The sequence below is a fragment of the Uranotaenia lowii genome, chromosome 1 (assembly GCF_029784155.1).
Source record: "Uranotaenia lowii strain MFRU-FL chromosome 1, ASM2978415v1, whole genome shotgun sequence".
NCBI lineage: Eukaryota > Metazoa > Arthropoda > Insecta > Diptera > Culicidae > Uranotaenia > Uranotaenia lowii.
In genome coordinates, this window is record NC_073691.1 from 10,297,354 (window position 1) to 10,322,521 (window position 25,168).

A 25,168-nucleotide genomic window follows, 5' to 3' on the forward strand; every position below is an offset into this window, starting at 1 on the left:
GGCCTTCTGGCAGGCAGAACTCACTTACATACTTACTTACTTACATCAGCCAGTACTTACATTCTTTTAACATCTATTTTTCACATCTGAAATTCAAACCCCTTCGCTCAACAAGTCGCAAGTAATAGTCAGCAATGAACTATTATTTCTAGTAGACTGTACTAGCACCCTTTTTTTTAAACGATTGTTATTACCTGTGCGAGTTAAAATATTTTCATCCAAGCGTTCACAGTTAAAACTCGACTTTATCACATCGGTATCAGGACTAGCACGCGATTTTACCTCTCTACGAGACAAAACATCGAAGCTCAAATCAAAGCGAACATTATTTTATGCGCTTTGTTTGCTCTTCTGGACTCATTTTTGGGAGACGCTCTCCTTCTCGTGTTAAATACATAGAATTGGTTTTGGCAACAACTTGTTTGATATGTTTTGCAAAATGAGTTTCCCATCCAATTCAACCTTAAGATCATTTGATGATGATTTTCTAGGAAAGTTAAAGCTGTTTTAAAGTCGATTTTCATGCATAAGGTAACTTATGCTCCGAGCAAATGTTCTCACCATACAATTTTTGTTAATGTTCGATCCAAAACTACTGCAACGCTCAAAAAACCTGTAGAGGTTACAATACTCGTTAATATCTGTGATGAGAAGAAGTGGTCCCAAGAGACTCCCTTGTGGTACGCCGCTGTTGATCGAGCCCTGTGAGAGAAACCCTGTACAGTCCTTGTTGGTATGCTGTTAGAAACGGAGTCTCTATGCTGTTGTTTTGAGGAACAACGGTCTCCAAATTTTCTAGAGAGCTTGTGTCCAGGGAGTTCCTCGAGAAATTGTTCCAATTCATTGTTCCTTTTTAGTTATCCGGATAGCCGCGTTTGCTAGAGCTATGAATTCAACTGTATGCGTCCACCGTCCAAAATTCAGTGGCCAACATTTTCTCCAAGATGGCTATTAGTAATTTGCTTTCGATGGACTTGAACGTTGAACCACCACCAATAGCTAGCTGATGTGATGATGATGCTCGATGAAACTGATGATTTTGATGATAATGATGGCGAGGAGGGTAAGAACGTCGAAAAATAGAAAGTCAATATCTATCAACCAACCGATACCTACGCTGCTACTGCTGCTGCTGCTCTTCTCTGGGTGTACTACATTTTCCAACCAGGTATCTAGGTAGGTAGTTAGACTGATTTGCGGCGGCCTGGGATTCGGTCTGTCCACACTCGCATTGTGCACAATACCTCGGGTTTCTCTTGTGTTTCGCCGTCGATTGACGTTGGCGGCATCATGACTCAAGCAAGCAAGTAAAAACCCCATCGGAAACGAACGATGATGGTTGGTTACGAAATCGAACCGAATGCAAAAATACACTTTTGCGCGCAGCCTACCAACTCTGATGTATACTGTATTGGGTTGAGAGATCTCCTCGTCTCGTGTCAAAACTCAACTCAACCCAACTCGCAGATTCGGCTGTCACACTTATGTGCAAGTTGGAAACTGCAGCGCGAACGTCTCGCTATCATCTTCTTCTCCCATCTTTCCGTGCGGCAAATAGATAGACGGCGATGGCGTTCGGCTTGATTCGTTTGTGGGTAGCGCAATTAACCGTAGGAGAAAGTTGATCCAACTACACTAGTGAAAATGTTGTAAACGTGATGAGATTACGGGCTTATATACCTACTTGGACAATTTCGCACAAAGCTTCGGTCTTCTTTCTCCGGTAATTATTCGTTATGATTTAGGTTGGTCGTCGTTCGTCGTTGGGTCTTTATTTACCCAACATTAGAGTTTCTATCACAATTCTCCTGTTCCCAAACGCAAAATCATTGGATTCTGGTCTGTACCGTTATTCCCGATTGGGCTAATCGCTAGTCTCATCGCCATCTATAAATCCCGAAACCGAACCAGAGAGATATCAAGGTCGCGCTACTTGCTCGGCCAACCCATCATTAATCTTTGCCTTGTTGTTTTTCCGCTTCTCATCGTGGTGCGCTACGAGTTAGTGACTGGCAAGCGCCAGCCGAAATATCGCCCTAGTCCTAGTCTTCATTGCCGTACCGTCGTCATCTTTTTTGCTCAATTTGCCTCGACTCGAACGGCTGCAATCCACCCACTTCATACCCTACAAAACAGATGGTGATAGCACCGTCCTTCTCTCACAAACGTCTGTCTAGCGTTAGAATCTACTCCCGTTCTGGTTTTCTCTCTTATTCTCACAGTCTCTCGATCCGGTATCGCCACCACAATCGTCGTCGTCGGCCGTCTCTTGTGATTTAATTCTAAAATGTTTTCATTACAAGCCGCCGTCGCCGCCGCGCCGCAGTCTATTTATATCACACTGTGCTACGAGCACAGCACAGGAGTCAGCAGGCAGTCGTTGAGTGCCTCGACCTCTCCAAACAGGCGCAGCAGTCACAACATCAACAAGCACTTCCCACACATATCCCTTTTGAATCAGAGAAGAGAGCGCCGGAGAGAATGCCAACAGTTGTAGGTGAATTAATCAGATAACCATTGTACACACTTTATTGTTTCTTCCGATGTCCGATGACGACTTCAGAGTCGAAACTGAAGATTCAGACTACTCGAACCATTCAAATCAATAAAGCTGCGCTTGAAGTACCCTAAGGATAACACCTAAGTCCACTATTTGAGTTTTTCCAAAAGTCTCCAAATAAGGACAATCTCTACAAGTCTGAATATCATCTTCTTTGGATGACCGAAGAGAAAGTAAACAAGGTAACTCATACGGAAAAACAACACCAACAGTAGTAAAACGACCAAGAATGACTGATAAAGCGAACGCACTAACACAGACGCATGCGATCATATGGTGCAGCATGCAGCAGCACCTTCTGCGCTCGCTCTCTCTACCGACCGAAATGCATTTTTGTTGAAAAAGAGTCGGAAGAGAAATATCGATAGCGATAGCAGCAAAACAGACCAGACACCAAAACATGAGAGGCTCTTCAATACCAGAATGTAGAGCAGCAGTGGCAGCAACAAACAACGTTAAACGAACGGAAGAGACCGCGGCCTCTCTAATCGGTTAATGCGGGCAGACATGCGATATAAAAGCGACGATGACGATGACGGCGAATTACCGCACAAAACAAATGTAAACAAACAGTGTTCGGTTTTCAAGAGGGCGGAATTAGTTTCGTTTAAAAAACGATCTTTTTTTTTTGTTTTGAGTATATCGAATGCATGAAATCGTCGATTTCAGGCCTCTCAGTTTTTAGCCGTGAGATCAACTAGAATTTATCATTTGTTTTGAACAGTGGAAACGTTAGCTATTTATTGAAATTCTATGGTATCAACAGCATTCCAAAATGACTTTCAAAAGCGAAGTTTTTCCTGATAAAACACTTGAACGAAAAAAAAAAATCAGAACCAAACTATCTCTGTTTACGTCGTTTCCAAAAGTAGCTTACGAGAGTCTCTCATCATCACCCGAGTACTCTCCGGACTGTGGTTTTCTCGCTTTTTATCTCTCTCAACGAAGTTCCGATCCGACTGTTCCCAGTTGCCACATTTTCAACGGTATTTTGGAACCCAAAAAAATCTTTTATCGGTATGGAAATCCTAAAAATCGGTATGAAAATCGGTATTCGAGGTGGATATTCAAAAATGCTTATATTTTCAACTTTCTAACGTATTTTTGTTAAACTGGAAGCTTGTAATAAAAAGCAAGTCTAAGAACTCTTATGAATGATCATTTTTAGTTTTAAACTAGCTGACTAAGTATGTTTTAGCATTTATTATTTCATTTTTTTCGTAACTTGCTTCTAGGTTCATAAAAAGGCGGTTTTGAAATTTTAACATTACTTTATGTTTGTTATATAATTATTTTTTTATTTTAAAACGATCTGCTTTTGCTGACGAAAAGCAAAAATCACAAATGAAAATTCAGCAGAGAATCCGCATTTAGTATTTCATTCCAGTATTCATAATTGAATTGAAATTAAGTTTAAAAGTTACCATTTGCTAAGAAAAATAAAGGCATGGCGAGCACCTTCAGATTACACGTGGTTTGGTTAGGCATATAAATTAAGTAAAAACTTGATACTTTAATTGATGTTTAGCTAAAGTGGGATGGAAATGTGATAAATTCGAACCAGGTTAACCAAAAAGAAATTTTAATTTAGTAAGCACTTACAAATCCAATGGCTTTTTCACGTTCGAGGTAAATATGGGCCCAAGTTGATGTTCTTCGTTTGGTTGATGTTTTTTCTCTGTCCATTTCAGCTTTCAAAGTTTTTAGTATTAGATATGAGTTCTAGCGATTAAAAAAAGAAATGATTGCAGAAAGGTGAGGGAGTTGTTGCTTCATTTTTTTTCAGCTAATGGAAGATTAATTTTAGTCATATGAAAAACCTCTAGTGTTATATACGCGAAAATAAATGTGAAACTTGTTCTTAAAGAAGGTGTCCCTCCGAAAAAGATTTAAAAACACATAGTTTTTCTTAAACTGAAAATACCCATTTTGCTTAGCATGGCCTGGCGATCTCTGCATACATGTGATTCAGGGTTGGCATAATTCAACGGTCAACGGTAAAATGGTCCTTCAAACTCATTTGACTGTTCCTTAACGACCAGTCAATTCGTTTGCCAGTCATTCATTCCCCAGTCATTTGAAGCTAAAATAATAACCTAGTCAAGCAATCGCATTTCAACGACCGATGACGAAAAAGAAACGCATATATTATTATTGTTACTCCTGCCAGCAAGCCGAAGACGACCGAAGACGAAAAAGAAACGCATTTATTATTATTGTTGCTCCTGCCAGCAAGCCCGTTTTCAGTTTTTTATTGCTATTATTGCTCTCTGCCAGCAAGTCGTTCAATTAGTTGTACCTGCCGGCAGCAGCCGATCGAGGATGTGTAGGAGCTTCGCCAGTCGCATGACGGAGAAATGTTGATTGTTGTCGTGCTTTATCCGTCATGCGAGTAGTGAAGCTCCGTCAATTGAGTAAGGTGCCGGTCGTTTGATGAAAAAAAAACTAGTCGGGTCAAGCGTGACGGGCGAAATTTACCAACCCTGCATGTGATATCATTTATTTGACTAACAAGATGAAGAAGGATTGATGATTATACCGATGATATGACAAACCGTGTGTCTGATTGCACTTGAATTGAACAAGAATTATATTCAAACGGTGTTTATTTTTCCATGAAGAGTTAGCATCTCAGGAGACAAGACCATTGTCAATTGAGATTGTTCTTTAGAAACTTCTTCCACTTCTACTGGCAGTTTCAGAAGGTACAATATCAGTCTTGAGCTGAGTCCATTGGCTTTGATGTTGAGCACCATAATAGTGCATCATTTAACAGAATATAGGAACAAAACAGCGCGAACAACTTAACGAATTCTAGACTCGAATGAACACTACATAAGTGTTAGAAAAAGTCAGTAATAAAATTAATAATAATAATAACTGAACGAATGAGAGTGAGCTGTGGAGATCTTTGCAGGATACTTTAAAAGTACAGATCAAAGTTACGCCACGCACTTTGTCTCATTTCTACAGGACCTTTACGAGGATAGCTTGAATTAAGTGGGAATGTGGAAGTGGAATGAAGTTGTTAAAATCTTAAAAATCGGTATTGAATCGGTATGTTTTGCCAAAAATCGGTAATCGGTATATACCGATTCTTGGTCAAAACTTTGCTCAAAAATCGGTATAAATACCGGATAATCGGTATGTGTGGCATCGCTGGTCTGTTCCGAGTGCGTGACTGATAACAGAACAGACAGAAGCCACCGGCTCGCTCCCTTCATATTAACAAAGCACTCGATTCGATTCGCCTCGACCTCGCCGTGCCGGAATGTAAATTTGATTTGCAATTTTCGTCTCTCCTTTTTACGCGCATTCTTGTTCGGGTGGCCTGGCCGGCTGGCTGGTGTCGGCTTAAACATCTCAGCAGCGCCAGTTTGTTAGTTATTTAAGAGCAATTTGGTCGCGGTGCTGTGCTATGTTGAATGATCTGTTGTGCTTCCATTCTTCATTAAAACGTTCGTTCGGGTCGACTTCGGTCGAATGAGCGAGCGAGGTTCCTTTTCTCTTCTTCTACTAGTGTGTTCATTCCGTTTGTTTGAGAATGGAGAGAGCGCTACGCTCTATAGTCTAGTTTTGGGGTGTTTTTGCGTTTTCTGTTGTTTTTCCTTCCGTCCTCCGTCCGATCTCTTGCATCATTGCGCGAATGCACGCTCGGGTTGGTTTCGGTTTCCTCTGGTCGATTATTGCTGCTGTTATTGCTTGTTCGATGTCAGCCGTCCTCCGCACCACGCGATTTCTCACGCTCTTTCAGGGATGTTTGATGTGTTTTTCCTGCCTGCCTGCCCTACTGCTGATCGAACCTTGTATAGGGGTGTCGTTCGGTCGGTCGTCGGGCGATTCTTCCTGCTGCACACCTCTCTCGCTCCTCTCCAAGGTTCATCTAGCGCTAGCGAATGGATGGGTTTGGTTCGGTTTGGTTAGTTGTAGGATTGAGTATTGGATATGCCTCTTAATTCTTTCCTTCTAGCATTTTTCGCGTTTATAATTCGGTTCTCGTGTGTTGATGCGCGCACTCACTCACATAGTCGCTCGAGAGCTCTTATTCTCATCGGATCGGATCGAGAGTGTTGTTATTTTTTTAGTTCTCGGTGTGTTTTCTTTATACCTTTTCGCCTCTGCTTTGTCCATCCATTCGTTTTGGCGAAGAAGGTGCTGCGCGCACACGAAAGTGCTGCTTGCCCTCTTGCTTGTTTGTAGAGTGTAGCAGAAGCAGAGTGATTATCATCGTTTGACAACAGTAGGAGATCTTGTCTCTGTGTTGTGTTATAGGTGCGCTCATCTGTCGTGTGAACTGTGAGGCGTTCGGAAGCCCCGAGCGTGTACCGTGTGTTCTTGAACGTATCGCTGTCTCGTTGCGGCGCCCGCTCGTCCGCCTCCGTCGACCCCGTGTCTATACATTGTGAGGTGTACCGTGGATAGAGTACACGTTATACGCTATTTTTTCTTCGGAATATTTTCGCCCGTGCTGCTTTCTTGTTGTTCCTGTGTTGTGTATTTTGTACAATTCATTATTGGCACTGGTTAGTGGTATGTCGCCATATTGGAATTTTTGATTTAGTTGTACGAGATCTGATAGCGAAAATTTTTCAACGGGATCTGGATAATTGAAGGCGTATCATGTTGTCGGAATTTTATGAAACCAGAATACTACCGGTGAAAAAGTTGAATACAAAAATCGGCAACTGAGAGCCGTCAAGTCTAGTGTTAGTGCTGCGGTGAATTATATGTGCTATAAAATATAAAATATTAAATTACCGTGAAAATTTATTCCCTCGATTGTGCCCCCATGTGTAGAGTGTGGAGCGATGTTTTGTGATAGTATTGGTAATTATATATTTTCATTCTTCTCTACGTAAATAAACATAATTATCCATTAAAATTCCTATATTGAACCATTCGAACCTTCAAAATGGGGATTAAAAATCGGCGAGCAAGTCGCACATCACTCTTTAAGAAAAAGGTCGGCCATATTTGGATTTTCAGACACACTCTGTGTGGTGTAGAAGGCGAAAAAACGGCAATCTCTCCTCGTCGTTGTCCGTCTGCTCGCAGCGCAGCCAGCCTGCCAGTATGAATATAAAATATAGCTACGTATATAAATTGTATATTTGTTTCTTGGTAATCAAATTCGAACGGCATTCGTGACGGCTACCAGTGTCTTGCGAGTATACAAAACAAGTCAGAACTCAGAACAAGAGTTTTTACGGTGTGGCGCGCGTACGGGAGAGGAAAAACGAGAAAAAGAGCGAACAAACGCGAGAATGAGTGGTTGCGCTTATCGGTTGCCAGCAGTCAAGTTTTCCGATTGCGAATGAGGTAAAATTAATGAGAGAGCTCTTTTTGCATTTGAAAAAGTGAGAGCGAAGAATGCGATGTGTTTTGTTTTTCTTTTTCGATTGCCTTACGGATGCAAAAGAACAGGCGAAGTGTTAAATTTGATTTACTTTTCTCCTTGTTTCAAACGAGTTTAATTAGCATCATGGTTAAACCCCTGTTGCCGGATAAAAACGCTTGAAAAAGACTATTTTTCAATGTTTAATGTGATTCAGTACAGTTAAACACCGCATTAAGAATTCAAGAGCATTCCGTTGGGCCTTAAGATATCACCGGCAACCTTCCAACGTGTGATGGTCAATACCGCACTTTTGGTAGTATTTACCTTTATTATCTGCTTATTGTAAATCAGCTGTTTGTTTTTATCATGATTCTAAAATAAACATAACAAAAGACATAAAACCGCAAGGGGGCCATAAGACCCTATAAAAACTGAAACATGCAACGTCATCCGGCACACAAAAGATTATCTAAATATGGCTTCAATCGGAAGTTATCAAGAAGCGCAAAACTGGTTCATACATATTATTCAGCTGCCTGTCAAAATGTTCTCTCTTTCTGCTTTTCAAAGCGATTCTCGACTCGACTATGTCTCCGCCTTACCTCTCTCTCTCGTCGGGTCCAGATGCTCAATCGCCCATTATCTTGGTTTAACACACAACTCGGAATGGGGGTATCCCGCTGTACAAGAATTTCATTCATAGCTCGGACGAGCGAGACTATTATTGCATCGTCCGTCGGAGAGCCAGCCTCATAATCCTATAACAATGTCCCATCATAATACGCTGTGCAAGAACTCATTCTCTCATTCGCTACCAACGTCACTGTATTGGTCGAACGAGCACATGGTACCAACACCGAAACATCGAGTCACTCTCGGCACTTTTTTATGAATTAAAAGTCCTGTTGGCCACTGCTCTGCATTCCGTAGTTTGCTGCTGGCTGAATCAGTCCGGTGTTGTTTACATTGGCAACGGCGATGACCGGCGCTAGCTTGACTGTCGTCATTTATGCGCACACACCCGTCGTAGCGATCTCTAGCACTCACTACTTTCCCACGCATACCAACATCAAGAGCGAGGTGTTTTCCCAGTTTTGCCAGCTTCTTTTTAGTCTATCATTCTCTTGCTGCTGCACGTTGAGTTGTGTGCCTGTTTGTTTTGATTGCATATTCCTCGCCGGTACGTCCCACCTTGTTCCTCAGTAGTTTCGGTCTACTGACGTACGCGCGCCCTCCTGGTGCTGCTGGTGGGATCTCGAGCGCGTGTATTCAAACAAATTAGCAAATTTCAAGATAGTGATCTGCAGCCGCCCGTCGCCTCTTATCGGATCGAATGGTCGAACGAGCTGACTGGTTGTATAGGGCACTCGGTCGCCGGCTTGGGACTCTTTCTTTCTCTCGTTCAAGCAGGGGTTGATGCTTTTGTTTTAACGTTTGCACAGATTTCGACTCTGGTCTGGTAACTGGCTCTGGCAGGGTTGCCAACATTTATTTTCAAAAATCAGGGAACTTGCGAAATAAAAATCAGGCAAAATCAGGCTACGTAAAAGTAACGGAAATTTCGCTCAAAGTGATGACCTTACTTATGCCGTTTTCGTTTATCTCCACTCGCGCGGGGCAAAACTTTTTCGGAATAAACAAACAGAATCGTTACCCGGGACGATGCAAATATATGGTTGCTATACTCACCCTTATGCTCACCCCCAACACTGACAACTTTTACGGGGTGCAACCGCCTGCTTGAGGTTCAAATCTCGGGCAAAACTAGTGGACTTCTGAATTAATAACCGAACATAATAACAGCAGTTAGGGCAAAACTCGTGGGTAACTAGGTTGCCACTGCCAATAAACGAAAACACTATTAGTTGAATAATTCTGCTGCATCAAAGCGATCCCTTCAATTCTCTTTTTCAATAAGAATTAACGAGAATCTTTCGATTGCTTTGATTCAGTTACATTTTCACTTTTTCACTTCAGCTATGGTACCTACTCCAGTTCCTTACTACCCATTTTTCATGACATTCGCGAAAATCAGGCAAAATCAGGCGTATTTTCAAAAATCAGGGAAAATCAATGGCTTATCAGGTTGTCAGGCAGAGCTTCGAAAAATCAGGCAACGCCTGAAAAATCAGGCACATTGGCATCTCTGGGCTCTGGTGTTTAGTTTTCCTTTTGGATTATTCCATCTCATTCCTTTAACGTCGTCGTCGTAGTCGTCGCGTCTCTGTTGAATTCGTTTTTGTACCGAGGGCAACGAGATGTTCGAATGTTTTGCGATGATGTGGAATCTGCCAGCTTCCATCGAGTGCCTCCTCACGCTGCCGTCACCTTCTCATCATCCTCTTTCATCTTCCATTGGTCGAGGTTGAATTGGGATGATGATATGGAAACGGTATCGCGCGCTCTGGATAGCAAAAGTGAACTCCGTGGACTTACATCTTTTTCGGATTTTATGTGTGCTTTTTAGGTTGTATCGGGGTTAGAGCAAAATCAAAAACCAGGGAGGTACAATCGAAAACGGGACACAATTAACAATATTGGTGTATGGGTAGTTATGTAGTCGGTAGCGCTTAATATGTTCCGTCTTTAGCCGCCGTGTTACTAGAACAAAGGCGCGAGATGTAGGCTTTGCCGTACATTATTGGGTAGGAACTATAGTGTATGGCAGCGGCTATTTTTAGTGAATTTGCGGTTCGTATTGTTTCAGCCGGCCGCCACCAGTTGCCTTCTCGCCTCCCTCATCTGAATACCTGAGTTAAAATATTCCAATATGGCAGCCAATTGCGCATTTGTTTCCATCGCCGATTGTCACCTTTAACGACGACGCGGCCGTCGTCGGTAGGTAAATAGACTATAATACCGATCGGAGGTGACACGTGTTTCATGGCAATGTTATATGAAACCACCATTTTGATTCGCGATGAGTTTGTCTGGGAAACTTGGGTGTGGAAGAGTTCATTGATGGTTACGAATGATTTATAACTTATAATTCCATATTTATTTATACTTTTGTTTAATCTATTTTTAGTTTAATTGTAATTACATGATCCAAATCAACTCGTTAAATTTTGGAAGTTTTTTTTGTAAGTTTAACGGCTCATACCTTGAGGCATAAATTTCGGTAGTTCATAAATGTAAAGGGAGTGAGTTTTTAAATTGAAAACAATGACAGAATTTTTCAAAACAAACCGACAAAAAATCAATAATGACATAAATGACTAAAATTACCAAAATTGGCCAAAGCTCTCTCAAATATCAAAAACTCAACTCCTAAATATCAAAAACTGAAAAAAAAAATACAAAACAAAATAATAAGTATGGCAAAGGATTTAAATAAAAAGAATCCCAATGATGAAGTTTACAAAATTGATAAAATGAGCTTAATATGCCACAAATAACAGAATTGAGAAACGTTACAAAAATGATAAAAGCTACAAACATGACAGAAATCCCTAAAAATATTCAAACTACTAAAATTATTCAAATGACATGAATAAAATTAACATTGAATAAAAAAGTTTACAAAAAAAGAAGGCAAAAAATGATAAAAATTATTAATATAACAAAAATTTAAAAAAAAACAAAAAGATTAATCAAGAAACATCACAAACTTGATCAAAAGTTTCAAAATGTGACGAAAAAACAAAAATTGACAGGATGACATATTGTAAAACATTGATAGAATCGACCAAAAATAACCAAATGACAAAAAGGGCACAAATTAACAAAATTGACAAACAAAAATGAAAAAAAAAACAGAAAAAGGACAAAAATGACAAATATTTTTAAAATACTCAATTGTGCTCAGCAAATTTAAGACGAGTAAATAATTTTAAGTATTTCGTTAACTATAGGACTCTGAACAGTTCATTCTTGAACTGAACACTTCATTTAATGTAATAATGTAATATAAATGTTATGATGAATTGGTACAAATAAAGACGTATCAAAATTGACAAAAAAAAATGAAATTGGCAGTTGATAATGGCAGATAATAAAAAAAGAAATAACAAAATGACAAAAAAAATCAAAGTTTATAAAAATAATAAACAGACAAAAATAATAATGAATAAAAAGACAAAAATACGAAACTGAAAAAAGGTAAACTAAAAAAAAAAACAAAAACAATAAAAATTACGAAAGAATACAAAAATGATAGAAAACGTCTTAAATGAAAAAAAAAAAAATCAAGAAACATTTCATTTTCGAAATTTAAAAAAGTTGACAAAATGACAAACAAAACAAAATAGATTAAATTGACGCAAAATTGGGAAAAATGGCTCAAGTTAGAAAAATATCAAAACAAACAAAACTTTAACGAAACTGCCAAAACTTATCAAAGTTCCAATGCTAACAAATTAACAACACCTATTTCTGTTTATCCATACAAGACAGCTCGAAAAGGGTAATCAAGACCTTGATGAAAATATTCGCCAGAACTCGGAACAATTTAATTACGTCGTAGCATTAGAAACTAGAGTTATTTGGTTGGAGTCATCTCCGATGAAACAATAAAATTACCGTCCCTCATTCCTTACCCTTCCACAGCTCGTTCAACCTTTCGAAGCATTGATCAATTTTTATACACTAGTATCGTCGTGTATGGTATGATGTCAACCCGTTTAACAGATGAGAACTTCTTTTTTTTCCTTTCTCATTCGACACGGATTTCGTAGTGTAGTCGTACCTTAATGTTGTGTAGTGACGATATGTAATTGACCAAAACTGCAGGGGTCGTTCGTTTAAACTGAACACACCATCAGTATTAGAGATTTGCGGTGATAATCATCGTCATCGAGCAACAATATTCACAACAGCACACCATTCATTCATTCGTTTTACAAGCCTGTAACAAAACTGTGCTGCCGGAAGTGATTTAGTCAACGTTGATTTACATGACACAATATGTGTTTGTTCCTTTGTAAATTTTTCAATTTTTTTTAATAATTTCTTTTTCAATAATTTGATAACATTGAAATGAGTCAAATACTATCTCAACTTGTCAAAATGGTCAACAGCTCGGCATGAAATAATAAATTTTTGCTAGTCAAAACAACACTCAACTATCAACAGCAATGACAATAATTTTGCGACATTTGATTAACAAACACACGAACACAACATAGCCAAAAACTAACGAAACTAACACGCATACATTTGTCGGTATGTTAGATGACACTCACACAGTTTCGTGTTTTCTCTCTCGAGCTCTCAGCTTTTATTCCCCCTTTCAATGAGTTTGTGCCAAGATATATAATAAAATTGTTCACTCAGCCGTACTGCTACAGTCGCTCCGATGTAAATACTGTAGGAGGAAAGGGGCAAACTTTAAGAATGGGAGGGAGCCCGAAGAAAAAAAAACCCTGCCTAGCAGCATGATCAGCCGTGACATACGTCATACATCACAACAGAGAGAAAGATAGGATAGTATAGAATCCGTATAAAAAGCAAGAGAGAAATGTAACTGTGATGTCGCGATGATGCAACTTATCTGAGCTGAGAGGTTGTTCGCTGCATGAATGAATCTGGCCGTAAGTATAGCGATACAAAAACGGAACGAGAGAATGGGCAAACCTACTCGATCTGCTCTTTTTTCCCTGGCTGCATAACAGCAGATGATAACACAGCAGAACTGTTTTTTTTTTGTTTTATATATTTTCGTGTTTCTTTTCCTCAAGTGTTTATTATGGGAGTATATTTTTTTTCCTACTCAGTTTGTTCTTCCTTTTGTCTGTGATGTTTATTATCTTATTAATTTCCTACATAGTTAGCGGAAAACTACCAGTTTTGTTATTATATTTAATCGAATTCTCAACATGCGAAATTCGTTAATCAGTTTGATATTTTTTTATTATTGTGAAACTGACAACTTTCAAAACTATGAGCAAAATGTGACTGTAAATAATTGTATATGTTACCCAGCAACCGGTAATGTTTACCGAAGAACCACCGGAAGTTTGTGCCGAAGTACCCGAAGTGTCACCGAAACAGCTAGTAACAAAGTTTTTACCGAAATACCAGTAATACCTGTAATTACAATTGAAATACCTATAATCTTTACCAAAAAAAATATAGTTCAAAATTTAAGATTTCTTAGAATTGCGAATGAACATCCTGTTTATTAGTGAACAAAAATTTATATTTTCTCATAAAATTTGATAAACAAAAAGTTTTTATTCAAGGAGAGGTAAATATGTCTCAAGGATATTTTTTCACCTTTAAAGTTTTTTAATTTTGTTTTTGCTTAGCAAGATTTGAATTTTTAGCTTGCAAAAATTTAAGTCACTCTGCCGGGTTTGATTATGTATTATTTAATATGATTAATTTTTTTTTGCACACAATTGGCTGAAACATTTTTTTTCTGTGAGTAAACACAAAAAAAATATGTTATAGCCAATTGAGTGCAAAAAAAAAACAATATTAAAAATACGTAATCAAATTTGGCTGAATGACTTCAATTTTTGCAAGCTTAAAATTCAAATCTTGTTAAGCTAAAATGACAAAATTTTAGTAATTCATCCAAGTTTGATTATGTATTATTTAATATGAATATTTTTTTGCATACAATTGGCTGTAACATTTTTTTCTGTGAGAAAACAAAGAAAAATATGTTACAGCCAATTGTATGCAAAAAAATGTTCTAAAATTCTAAAAAAACACATGGAGAATCATTTGGCTTTATTGATTCAAAGTCGATTATTTTTACACTTGTATCTCGTTGGCTCTGAAGGACTGACCTTGTGATGCAAAATTTGACTGACTTTTAGTGAACTTTTTGTTTCCTTATGCCATCAACTTGAAACTTTTATGCACCTTGGTTGGTTCGGTAGTGCAGGTGATTTTTTTTTTCATTTTGATTGGCTTATTTCACAAATGCATCCCTTCATACCTCTATTTTGAGGAAGACGGAAAAATTAGAATTCAAACCCAAATGTAATATTTTCAAAACCATTCCGTTAAAAAAAAAACATTACTATTAAAAAAAAAACTTTCTAAACAACAATCTTCAGTGCTGCATTAAAGGGTTATTTAGAGCAAGTTCACTGGTGTTGGGAAAAAGTGGTAGAAATTTTGACATTTTGAAAATTTTACCATGCAAAAATGTTTTCAAGATCTCTGGGCGTTGTATTTTTTTACAGCACTGTTTCTATTTCAGCCGTATGTGATAGAAATATTGCTATTTTTGCATCATAGCATGCGAAAATACAACACGTGTTGTAGAAAAACTTGAAGGCCACAGATCTTGAAAATGTTTTTATATGGCAAAATTTTCAAAATGTACAAAAAGTGACAAAATTTCTACCACTTTTTCCCAACACCAGTGAACTTGCTCTTATGTGTTATCCGATACAAACACGTTCACAGCTAGCAAGCCGGTTCATCATCGGATGCACCCAAAACATTACCCACACTGATGGCAGCCCGTGACGCAAAAACACCGATGATGTCACGTGACATCATCTGAATGTTGCACTACGAAACACACCTTTTCGCCCTCTATCCTCTCAATCACCATAGCGCTCTATATGCATTGATCAGTGAGTTCATTCATTCATTCATTGGCTCACGCACACGACCGCAGCCATTGTTGACGGACGGCGTTTTCTTTTTTCACGGATTTAAAGCTCCCGAAGTTTTACGTGTGTTGTGTGTGCGCATCTGTGCATGCAGATGTTGCAAGAAGTATTAAGCCCGTTCATTGCGCGATAGAAACTGGGTTTAATCGGTTTCGATCGGTAAATGGTTGTTCACTAAACCAATGTTTTGGTTGAAACTAATCGAAAAGTTCAATGAAGCTAATTGAAATAGATCGAAAACAGCCAAAACCTTTAACGCTCGGCGGAACTTTACACCGCGAGGAAAAATGAATAATTTAATAAAATTTGGAATATAATTTAAAATAGTAACACAAATTTGATTAATGATCGTTCCACTTGTATTCGGTCAAAAATTGCCTTTGAGACTGCCAAAATACTGGATTCATTACAATTTATCTTCTTCTATAGGCCCACTTCTTGAAAAAACCGCCGCCTGTTGTTAGTATTAGTCAATGGCTGTTTTTAGTATTAGTCAATGGCTGTGTTCAATCAACGGCCGGGAAGAAATCGATCGAATTCAACTGGAAAAACAGCTGATCCACTAACAATCCATTTCTGACTGTTTCTACCAAACTTCATTGAACACTCCTATTGTCTTTTGTACGGATGTTTTGGTTCATTCTCTCGTTCTCTCCTCTCCTCCGTAGGACGGAATCATCAAATCGTATTCGTTCGACGTCGTATACTTGTGGTAAGGAACAAATCCACTCCGCGGTTCAGTTCGTGTGAGTGCCTTGTTGCTAGTGGTGAATCGCGACTTGTCTCTATCGTCTACAGGCCCATCATCGGGCGAAGGGAGGAACAAATCCCAAAAGCATTTACTTTACACACTCTTCTCAATTCCGCCGTGTGTTTCTTCTATTTCTTTCGCCATTTTGTTAAATAATTCTACTGACGGGCAAAAATGTGAGATTTCGATGACGATTGATTGTGAGACCTGGTCGTTGATTGTGATGTGTATTGTTTATCAATTTTGGACACTGGACTGGAATTGCGGAACAACTATGCTGGAATTCTAGGTGCGAAGAGTGAGTTGAAAAGAAATTTCCAAAGTTTTGTAAGGTGAAAGAAATCGGAATTCTCAGTGCCATGGAAAATTTGGCTATTCAAGGAAAAAGGACCAAATTTTCATAAGGCCAAATTGCTGTGTGATGAGCAGATCAGTGACCATTGGACGTCGCACACACATACACACAGCTCCAATAAACCTCAAGAAACCACAAACACATCCCAACAGCGCAGATTGTTGCCGTCCGGATCCGAGTGTGTGCGCTCCTCGGGGCTCGCTCTTTCGGATTTTTTCTCGAGTGAACGCTAGCTATCCTCCTGCTTATCGCGGACTGTGCCGTGTCAACCCCTAAGAGGAAAAGGACCGTCTTCGGTGATTTTTCCGGAACGGACAAGGAAAATTATGTTCCATACAGTCGTGGCCACGTGAAATTGGGACCCCCACCCGGTGGCTGTAAATCAATCGGAAAGCGAAAAAAATTTTACTATTTTTTTTCCCATCGTCAATTCGACCCCTCGAAGTTGCACCCGTTATTTAAAAAGAAATTGAAATAATTTCTAGTCGAGTGTCGGGCAGCGCCATAATATCAGTCATTAGCAGCAGCCATATTGATTTCGATGTGTGTGCCATAGAATGAACGACCGATGATACATAATTTTGTTGCTATAACGGAGTAGCTCGTACTACGACACCAAAGCAGGCCGAAAGCAAGCTTCTTGGCCTTTTAAATTGCTGCTGTCCCGGAACAGTTACTAGGTACTATTTTATAACGTCGTTGTTCTTTGATTAGGGATCGAATATGGCTTACTACTGTTGTCAGCAAATGTGACATTCGAGCGGCCTGTGAATAATTTTGGATGATACCAGTTCGATGGATCGTGACCTGATACGCCAGGATGAATACAATAAGTAATTGAACCTTAATATACCTTTTTTTAGTATATGACTTAGTTGATACCGTAAAGTTTACAAATCAGAGTAATGTGGGGTAAAAGTCAACCTAAGTTTTTTTTTTCGTTTTAGTAAATTTATCGAATAGGGAAAATTGAAGAGTGAGGATGATCCACGGAATATGCACGAGCGCTTATATTGTTCTTGGAAACAGCAGAAGGGCACAAACTTGCACAAAAAAGCAGATAATTGCCTCAACCCTAATGAAAAACTGATGTACTGATACCCTTTTTAAACCCCACCCTTCTTAGAAGATGTCTAACTGTTGAGTCGCCGCGACTATTACGGCCCCTTCCTTCTAACATAGCTAGCTAGGACACACTAGGAACAAAAAAAACTTGTAAAATTAAAAGGCTTTTAATAAACTAGGGGGTCGTTCAAATATTAAATTTACGCAAATTCCGATCATTTTCGACCCCCTACCCCCTACGTGCTATCGCTACTTTCGCTGTTGTGGAAATGGTTATCGCCCCGATGTAAAAAACCGGAGATTGCGATTTCATGTTCTGTTTGTAAACTGTTGTACTTTTCTTGAAGAAAATTCTTTCATTCGACTGTGTTCTTGCCTTTTTGAATTCCCATCCCCCCTAATAATTTTACTGTTTCTCAATTTTCTAAATCCATTTTTTTTTATCTGTTCTTCCTAACAGATGTCTGCCGGTACTCAACTGCAGATGGCACCACAGACAACCATAGTACAACAAGTCGGCCAAAATCATCTCCATTCGCATCATCTACAGCAGCAGCCACCACAGCCACACCAAGTGACGGTACCGCAGCCGCATCCGGCCCATTACGGCAATCCGGCGCAGCAGCAGCAACAACAACAGCAAGTATCGGCGGCGGCTGTTGTCGGTGGGTTGGTGGGCTTGCCCCAGCCACCGCAGCTAGGTACGCTCACTAGTTTGCAGCAGGCGCAACAACAGTCACACTACAGCACCAACAATAATAAAGATCAGGACTCGAATATGAGCACCGGATCGTCGCATAGTGATAAGGAGCTAGAGACTATAATCAATACTCCGACGCCGGAGAAGATTCCCCGGACGCCGTCGGATCGGAAGCGGAAGCGGAAAGCCCCCGACGACAATGGGGGTCCGGGAGGGGGAGGGGGTGGCGGCGGCGGTAGTCATATTCGTGATAGAGATAGTGTTAAGCCCCGTTTGTCGATACCACCATTAGGCGATAGTAAGAAAATTAACGACTACTTTTCCAAACATTCGGTAAGCAGTCCCCATCGGACGCACCCGGTTGGCGCAGCCGGAACCGGTGGTCCCCTAGGAGCAATAAGCAATTCTGGCCAGCAGCAGCAGGCACAGCCTGGTCAACCTGGCAGTGGAAATCAAGGGCAAAGCCAGCAGGTTTCCACTAAAAGTCCCAGTCCCCAGCAACAACAGCAGCATGGTCAGTATCCAATGTATCCACCTAGTCCTCAACCACAGCTAGGATCTGTGGTGACCTCCAGTGGTAATCTTACCAGCCAAGCTGCGGCACAGGATCTGTACGTGCGATCGCAGCGCGGTAGTTCTGTAGCATCTTCCACACTAGTTCCTCCATCGTCAGTATCGGGCACGCCGTCGTCAGTCTCGGCGGCCTCCTTACTGAGCTCATCCTCATCTATCATCTCCGGTGGTACAGTTGGCGTGATGGTTCCTCCCAATGCGCCACCCCCACAGACGCATCGGGATCGAGATTCTCAGCCACCTCCACCTCCCCTGCCTCCATCGGTTGCCACCGTGCAGCAACAACAACAAGTACAGACGCAAGTACAGACACAATCCCAGCAACAAGTCGCCGTTGCGCAGTCTCAAGCCTCCCTCGGGGTTCCCAACTCTACACTAGCCATCAATAGTCTAGCGGCATCGCTGAGCCATGCCAACAATGGAACCGTTGTTAATCCAAACGCTGCCAACAGTAGCACCACCAGCAGCAGCAGCAGTAATCATAGCATACCCAACAATGTCCAATCGTTAGCTCAATCAACCTCCCAGCAACAATCGCAGCCTGTCACCCCAACCGGTCCGCTCATGGTTTCCAAACTGGTTCAAACGGATCTAACGGCAGCGGACATCACCGAACGGGATCAGGACTTTGAAACCTCGCGGACACGGGCCGATGAACTTTCACGTCTATCGGACGAACAAAAGTGTCAAATTACGGCGCACCAGAAGGTCATCGAGCAGCACAAGAGCCACATCAACAAGTGTATAGATGTGGTGAAAAAGCTGCTCAAGCAAAAGAGCAACATCGAAAAGAAGGAGGCGCGCCAAAAGTGCATGCAGAACCGGTTACGGTTGGGTCAGTTCGTGACGCAGAGGGTCGGCGCTACGTTCCAGGAGAACTGGACCGACGGGTACGCGTTCCAGGAGTTGGCCAAACGCCAGGAGGAAATCACTGCCGAACGGGAGGAAATTGACCGCCAGAAGAAGCTGCTGATGAAGAAACGGCCGACCAACTCCGAGAACAGTCGGAAGCGAAACAATTCCAGCACGTCCGGTGTTGGCAGCACGACGGCCGTGTCCAGCTCCGGCACCACCGTGGTGAGTCAAATCTCGGCCACGCTCCACAACGGCAACGACAATACGTTCCTAAAGCCAGATTCGGTCGTCAGCAGCGGAAGCACCTTCACCATACAGGAGTACTACGAGTGTGACGAAATACTGAAGCTGCGGCAGAACGCACTCAAGAAGGAGGACGCCGACCTACAGCTGGAGATGGAGAAACTGGAGCGGGAACGGAACCTTCACATCCGGGAGCTGAAGCGGATACACAACGAAGATCAGGTTAGTTGGTCACCCTGACTTTGTTTTTGACATTTCTCTCTTAACACTGTTTATTCTTATTTTGTTACAGTCGCGCTTCAACAACCATCCTGTGCTAAACGATCGGTATTTGCTGCTGATGCTCCTCGGCAAGGGTGGCTTCTCCGAAGTACACAAGGCGTTCGACCTCAAGGAACAGCGGTATGTGGCATGCAAGGTGCACCAACTGAACAAAGACTGGAAGGAAGATAAGAAAGCTAACTATATTAAGTAAGTTTTGAAAAAAAATTATAATCTTGGATTTTACAATTAATTTTTGTTTCTATTTTTCTCACAAAGGCACGCCCTGCGAGAATACAACATCCACAAAGCGCTCGATCACCCGCGGGTGGTCAAACTGTACGATGTGTTTGAGATCGATGCCAACTCATTCTGCACCGTGCTGGAATACTGTGATGGGCATGACCTCGACTTTTATCTGAAGCAGCACAAAACGATACCGGAGAAGGAGGCTCGGTCGATTATTATGCAGGTTTGTTTCCCCTGAGAACTGGTTATAAAGTCCCCTAGTTAAAAAAAATCTGTTTGATTCTTCCAGGTGGTATCGGCGCTGAAATACTTGAACGAGATAAAGCCCCCAATTATCCATTACGACCTTAAACCGGGAAACATCCTGCTGACGGAAGGTAACGTGTGCGGTGAGATCAAGATCACCGATTTCGGTCTTTCGAAGGTGATGGACGAAGAGAACTATAATCCGGACCACGGTATGGATCTAACGTCTCAAGGTGCTGGAACTTATTGGTGAGCAAACCGGAACAGAAAAGGAAGCTTTTCTTTCCAAACCCTCGGTCCGCCCGGGAGCAGCCCCCCGGAGGTCGAGGTCAATTTTCTACAAACATCTCACTCTCTCTCACTCTCGGTCGTCTGGTTAGAAAGCAACAAATCTAAAAGATACACACTAGTTTGCATTTGGCACTAGTCGCGCCGCAGTAGCTTCGAATATCTCCCGTTCACGTAGTTGCTCGCGTGAACATGTTCGATCTCCTTTTGTACCAGTTGAAAGCAGATGACCCTAAACTTACTAACTCTCTGGTTTTCATCATTTTCCCCCTTTCCCCATCAACACAACAGGTATTTACCGCCGGAGTGTTTCGTCGTGGGCAAAAATCCACCAAAGATCTCGTCCAAAGTGGACGTGTGGAGCGTCGGGGTCATCTTCTACCAGTGCCTGTACGGGAAGAAACCGTTCGGGCACAACCAGTCGCAGGCCACCATCCTGGAGGAGAACACCATCCTGAAGGCGACCGAGGTGCAGTTCGCCAACAAACCGACGGTCACGAACGAGGCGAAGGTGAGTTGAGTTTTTACTTTCAAAATTCTTTTTTTGTATCCGTCCCTGAGGTATCCGCGTGTGTGCTTTCGATATGGATATTAAGCGTGTTAGCAAGCTTCCCAGTGCGTACTATTTCTGCGGGCTATTGAGTTTTGTTTCCAAAATGTTGTTAGTTTCCATTAACCCACTTTTTTTCTCCGATTTCAGAGCTTCATTCGGGGCTGTCTCGCCTACCGCAAAGAGGATCGAATGGACGTCTTTGCCCTGGCCAAACACGAGTATCTACAGCCGCCGGTGTCGAAGAAATCGGCGGCAGCTGCCTCCAGTCAGAATCACCACGGCAGTGGTAACAGTGGAACAAGTGGCCAAGCCGGAGCCGGAAGCGGTGCGGGGGGCGGTGGCGGAGGTTCGGGTGGTTCTGGTGGCGGCGGAGGAAATCAGGGCGGCCAGCAAACGTCCTTCTCAACGGGGATGTTTGGCAACATGAACCAATCCAGCTCTTCTTAGCTGCCCCCGGGTGGAAGTTTACATCTGAACAACACCGTTGCGGGTGGTGGCGCTTACTCGGCCAAGGGTAACAACAACACCTCGCTCGGTGGGCCTACTTCTATTGCTATTTATGCTGCTCTGTTCGGATCGGTTGGCAGCACTGCCACCAATAGTCTACCAACTCTGATGGCAACCACGTCGAACGCGATTCTGCCGATTACTGCCACAGGTAATCAGACCAACAACAAAACTCACCAAAACAACCACAACCATGCATCCCCGCCAACGTCATCCAAATCATAAAAATAGAGAAGCCAACCCATTGATATCCTATGATGCTCGTCGTAATGTAAGGAAACAACAGAAAACAATAGATGGAATACCCCAGTTCCCAGTTTATTATAAATAGTAGAATTCGACACACGCACACCGTTTCAAAACAAACCAATACCGTGAAAGGTAAGGCAAAAGATAAACCGAACGCAAACAATTCAAGTTATGTGAAAGGCAAATTTTAGTTGCACGTTAAACAACCGTTTTGCTAACTGTCGTAAAAGAAAAAGCTAACCAAAAGAAGAAAAAACAAGAAAACGTAAAATGCTGAATTGAATCAATGTTTGCTGTCAACAAAGATGAATTATTAAAAAAGATAAACCATACGCCGTAAAATGATGTTCCATAGTAAATGACAAAAAAAGCAAACGGAAAATAATAAGCAAAAAAAAAAAATAGTTCAATACAAACCGCGCGAAAAAGAAGTCGTCGAATCGAAGTATCCACACACCCACGTGCGTTTAGAGTAATGTTATTCTTTTTGAATATTGAAACTAAACAAACAAACAAAAAAATCTCGCTATGTAAATAGGATGTAAAAAATCAAACCAAAACCAAATTTCATCAAAACATAAGAATCATTTGAAGAGGTAAAAAAACAACTAATACATACACGTACTCATACAAGAAGACATACAATAACAGCAGAATCATAAAGGGAAGGTTGAAATAGGATTTTGATTTCGGTTGCACTTTGGTTGGTCACAATGTTGTGGCAAAAGAAAAAAAAAACCAACAAGACGCCCAAATACCATAGCGGGGATCATCGAATCGGACCATTCGACGGGGTTCGCTGAAGGAAGGAAACGGAAAGTTTTCGATGCATGACGACGACGACACGTGCGCTAATTGTCGAAAGCAAAAATGCGCCAATTTAAATCTTTTTTTTCCTAAATTTTATTTGGCTGTTGAAATTTATTAATTTCTATATTCTATCTTCTTCCACTAAACATTGTAATGTGACCAAATCTGGCCGCTCGAATTGTACACAATCCTTCCGAATTACCTATACATATTCAACTCTGTTATTACATTTTTATTGTTTTCAAATAAAACAATCGGATAAGTTTAAGTCGTTGGAGTGTTGCGCCCCAATAACTGATTGTTGGTTGGGGATCAGGAAGAAATTCGATGTGTCGTAAATTTCCTCTGGTAACTAGTGGTTTGGCGCAGTATTATCCGGACAGTGCGTTACGTCGTTGAAATTGAAGCAGCAAACAATAGCAGAAGAATAGAGGGCATCTTACTTGCGTACACCCACAAACACACACATATAACACTCATTTTGGAGGAAAGGGAAATGTTATTTGTTGATTCCAATTGAGGGTGGAAGATAATATGCTAATGGACGGGCAAGAGAGAAAAAATGGGGAGTAATGCAAAACTCAGAAATTAAAGCCAAGATTCAGGAGAAAAATATGGCTCAGACACTATTATTCGTTTCCCATCCACTGTTATAATGTGGATGGTTGTCAGATAAACAATCTTTATTTCGTTATGCAACATACACACCTGTACATACTATTGTTTAGTGTTTGTTTTATCATTATTATTTTTATTATTGCGAGTATCGAATTAATAGATCCTTAACATGTTAGAAATCACATTGAAAGCAACAGAAAACAAAACACACCCACACTCACACTCACGGAGACACAACCAACACAAATACATTGCTGGATTACAGTTGGATTCCGAGGGGTCATTACCAAATGGAAGACCGAGTTCGACATCGACAAAACCAAGGGGAAATAGTGGCACCAATAGAAGGCCAAACACAGAGCCCTATTACATAAGACGAGTCACGAGTCATTTTACTCGAGTGAGCCATTTTGGTATTACAGTAGTCGAGTCGAGCCGACTTCAGACGAATAGCTCGACTGAGTCGACTGCTTGAATGTTCGTGACTCGGCTTTTTCACTCGACTACTGTAATACGACATTTCGCTCGACTCGAAAGTGACTGGAGTCGAGTCGAGTTACTCGACTCGTCTTATGTAATAGGGCCCACAGTGTTTGTTTTGGAATAGCGCTGAATATACACAGTCCTTTTGTCTAATAGGTTATTTCAGTTTTTTAATATTTTTTCTGTGGTTATTTGTGACGGAATAGAGACCAGACTATTTTATCGAATTGCTTTCATGTTTTATAGACGGCTATGAGAGCAAGTTTTATAAGAGACTTCAAGAGTCTAATAAAACAATCGTTATTATTCAAAATTCTTCATCTTTTAAAGCCAGAAATGACTGCTGTACGAAGCAGTACTTTTCGTAAATCCCATATGTTAATCCGTCTCAAATTCGGTTTGTTGAGGGATAAACTTGAACTTTGCTTGGTAGTGATCTGTCGTGGTCCTCGCTCATACAAGAATAGGAACAGCAGGGATATTTGGCACGCCGCTGTGTTCCATCGGTTTAGGGATGGAACCTGAGCATGCAGGATCATCCCCTCCAAAAAAGCAAAAAAAATGTGTATAGAAAAAAGGTTTTCACTTTTCTCATAGGGAGAAAAGATCGAACCGTCTCCGGTCCGCGGGACGATGCCCCTCCATTTATTGGAAATGAAAAAAGTTCTTTTAAAAAACAAAAACCCACAAGTAATCAATGAAGAAGAAAATAAAAAAAAAAATAAGAAGAAGAAAACGATTGAGATAGGGAAAACCAAATACAATTTTTCGAGCGCGCGAGTGTTTGAGAATAAACAGGTCGTATGTGTGGAAGCGTTCCAGATCAATGTGAAAACTCCAAACTAGTTTATATTGGTTGCATGTGTACTACTTGTGTTTGTGTGTGT

General features: G+C 41.0%; 1 protein-coding gene across 7 annotated transcripts in view; it reads left to right on the forward strand.

Moving 5' to 3' along the window:
* LOC129754359 (serine/threonine-protein kinase tousled-like 2) overlaps positions 1–25,162 on the forward strand; it is a 229,077-nt gene extending 203,915 nt beyond the window's left edge. For 5 of the 7 annotated variants that reach the window (XM_055750384.1, XM_055750393.1, XM_055750410.1 and 2 more), the window contains 6 exons: positions 18,107–20,239; positions 20,310–20,488; positions 20,558–20,750; positions 20,817–21,022; positions 21,353–21,572; positions 21,762–25,162. In XM_055750384.1, the coding sequence (XP_055606359.1) occupies positions 18,107–20,239; positions 20,310–20,488; positions 20,558–20,750; positions 20,817–21,022; positions 21,353–21,572; positions 21,762–22,061 (3,231 nt within the window). In that variant the 3' untranslated portion in view covers positions 22,062–25,162. Of the gene's footprint in view, positions 1–6,614; positions 7,388–17,277; positions 17,415–18,106; positions 20,240–20,309; positions 20,489–20,557; positions 20,751–20,816; positions 21,023–21,352; positions 21,573–21,761 lie in introns of those variants that run through there. The other 2 variants (XM_055750420.1, XM_055750399.1) reach the window with 2 other exon arrangements.
* Positions 25,163–25,168: the final 6 nt, after the last annotated feature.